At 35.8% G+C, this 2,589-nt stretch overlaps 1 protein-coding gene across 2 annotated transcripts; it reads left to right on the top strand.

Moving 5' to 3' along the window:
• LOC109842933 lies at positions 740-1,973 on the top strand. Of its 2 annotated transcripts, XM_020411859.1 has the most exons (3): positions 740-1,121; positions 1,344-1,444; positions 1,516-1,973. In XM_020411859.1, the coding sequence occupies exons 2-3, from the start codon at positions 1,408-1,410 to the stop codon at positions 1,956-1,958; spliced, it is 480 nt and encodes a 159-aa protein (XP_020267448.1). In that variant the 5' UTR covers positions 740-1,121; positions 1,344-1,407; the 3' UTR covers positions 1,959-1,973. The 2 variants fall into 2 exon arrangements, with proteins under 2 accessions (XP_020267448.1, XP_020267447.1); XM_020411858.1 differs by lacking the exon at positions 740-1,121 and having other exon boundaries at positions 1,231-1,444.

Here is a 2,589-nt window from a genome sequence, read left to right as displayed (position 1 = left end):
GTCGCCGCCGCCATCACCTCCGCGGCCTCCTCCGCGGCACCGCCTCCCAACCCAGGTACAATCTCTGGATCCATAAGGCACCGATGTCAAAACTGAATTTTATAGTGAACAAATTGAATAGCATGCCTATGGAAACAAATTGAATGTTTTAACAGATTAGGAAAACAAATTGAAAGGTTTTTACTGAACTGATGTATTACGAACAAGAGTTGATTGACATTGCATTTGGTCTATAGGTATTGAGTGACATTTTATTTTTTTCTACTAATCTCCTCATCAATGCTAGCAAGTCAAATTTGCTGCTGGAAAACTCACCAGCTACTAATATCCTCTTCAATGCTAACAAGAGTTGAGTGACATTGCATTAGGTTCTGTAGAGTTTTAGTGAATCCCTTTCACCTATTTAATATACTTGGTAAGGGAATTCATAAATTTCCAAGGTGATTAGTTTTGTGTTGTATTATCTTTTAGGCAATGGAAAATGGTGGTTGTTTTATTCTTGAGGTACTATTTTGATACTCAAGAGAATGACACTCAATTCAAAAATTATAGGATTTGGATTTCCATATTGCAATAATCATACAAACAATTACACATGGAAGGAGTCAGATAGCTGTGTGAAGGCATTCGAGTATCTAGTCATGATAGTAGTAAACATGGCTGCACAAATAGGAGGTCTAGTCACGAGTATCTCGCACCTCATATCACAAGAGGAGATAAATCTACTCATTTCCCAACTCAGACATGGCATTACGGACCTTGGCCTTCAATATTTGAAATTTAAGATGGATAGCAACCCACGTGATTTTCGTCGAGTATACCGTATGTATCCGGATTGCTTCATGAAATTGTGTATGGTCTTGCGAGAACGTGGGCATTTACAAGATACACGGTATATCAGCGTTGAGGAGATGGTTGCTATTTTCCTACTCACCGTTACTCAAAATCAACGATATTGCATCACCACTGAAAGGTTTGATCGATCCCGATTTGCCGTCAGTGTTTGTTTCAATAAGGCACTACAGGCCCTTGTGTCATTAGCCCCTTGTATGATGGCTCCTCCTCCTACTGATCCACCAGAAAAGGTCACATCTGAATCTCGTTTTTGGCCTTACTTCAAGGTATTGAAATTTAAATACACTATATAAGTCTTCATTCATTGTTATTATTATAATTTTAAAGTCACATTTCATATATGTTAATGGGAATATATAGGACTGTATTGGTGCTATTGACGAGACCCACATTCCATGCATGGTATATGGCGAGGACCAAACTCCATACCGTAATAGACATGGCTATCTTTCTCAAAATATCCTTGCAGCATGCACATTTGATCTTAGGTTTATTTATGTCTTAGTGGGATGGGAGGGATCTTCCAATGACTCACGGGTCCTGAAGGATGCAATGAGTAGAAGTGCATGTAGTCTTCCACTTCCAAATGGTAAATATTTTTTTATCAAATTGTTAGATTTTATATTTATTGATTATAATTCTAAAGAAATGTTAATGCAGGTAAATTTTATCTAGTTGATTGTGGTTACCCAAATAGGCTACAATTCTTGGCTCCTTATCGGGGTACGAGGTACCACCTTAAAGAGTTTGGCCCAGCTAACAACCGTCAGCGACCACGCAATGCTCATGAGCTATTCAACCATCGACATTCATCACTTAGAAATTGTATTGAACGTATTTTTGGCATTTTTAAGTCTAGGTTTACAATTTTTAAGTCTCAACCTCCAGGTTTTCCATATGAGACTCAAAAAAGTATGATCTGGGCATGTATCGGCCTGCATAATTTTCTGAAGATGGAGAACTCCAACGATGACTTTGAAGTTTCTGATCTTCCTCCAGAGGCACCACGCAATGTTGCTCCGATTGATGGTGATTCTGATGAGGACGATGACCTACAAACTCAACAAGCACAAAGGACAGCTGCATCACGTTGGAGAGAATAAATAGCAAACACAATGTGGGAGGATGGGACAAACGTAGCCCAAGGAGTCTAAAGCAAAGTTATATGCCGGTAGATTATATTTGTAATAATTAAGATTTAAGTTACCGACTGAGACTTTATTTGTAATAATTGAGACTTTATCATCATCATCATTGTAATTAGATGTATGAATGATTAAATAATTATTGCAATTAAAAAATTTGTTAATCTAGCATAATAGTTAAAATAAACATCAAAATATTTTAAGATTGATTAATATTAATATTATTATATTATTTTAATATTTTATATTAAAATAATATTAAAAATTAATATTATTTTATATTATAACTATTATTTATTTAATCATTTGATGTTATATCAAGTTAAACTTGAATTTAATTGAGCTATAAATATAATATTATAAAAAGATGTCATACTAAAATTGTCCCACTCAAATTGTCTCATTACCCCCATTTTACCCCACTTTATCCCACTCAATTATCCCATTGGGTAAAATTACCCCATTGGAATAATTTACCCCAAATTATACCAAATTACACCAACGAATAACCCCCCCCCCCTTAGGCTGCTTAAAGCGCATGACAGAAGGTATCAATAAGTTCCCTAGCTTAATGAAAAGAAAGGAAGGG

Source organism: Asparagus officinalis, chromosome 5, assembly GCF_001876935.1.
Source record: "Asparagus officinalis chromosome 5, Aspof.V1, whole genome shotgun sequence".
Classification (NCBI taxonomy): Eukaryota; Viridiplantae; Streptophyta; class Magnoliopsida; order Asparagales; family Asparagaceae; genus Asparagus; species Asparagus officinalis.
The sequence above is the reverse complement of the archived record's forward strand: the minus strand, read 5'-3'. Positions and strand labels throughout refer to the sequence as shown.

Bases quoted from the DNA above. Each gene is read 5' to 3' on its own strand.
- LOC109842933 (XM_020411858.1), top strand. From the start codon at position 1,255: ATGGTATATGGCGAGGACCAAACTCCATACCGTAATAGACATGGCTAT. The intron at 1,445-1,515 runs GTAAATATTTTT...ATGTTAATGCAG, and splicing joins TAGTCTTCCACTTCCAAATG to GTAAATTTTATCTAGTTGAT.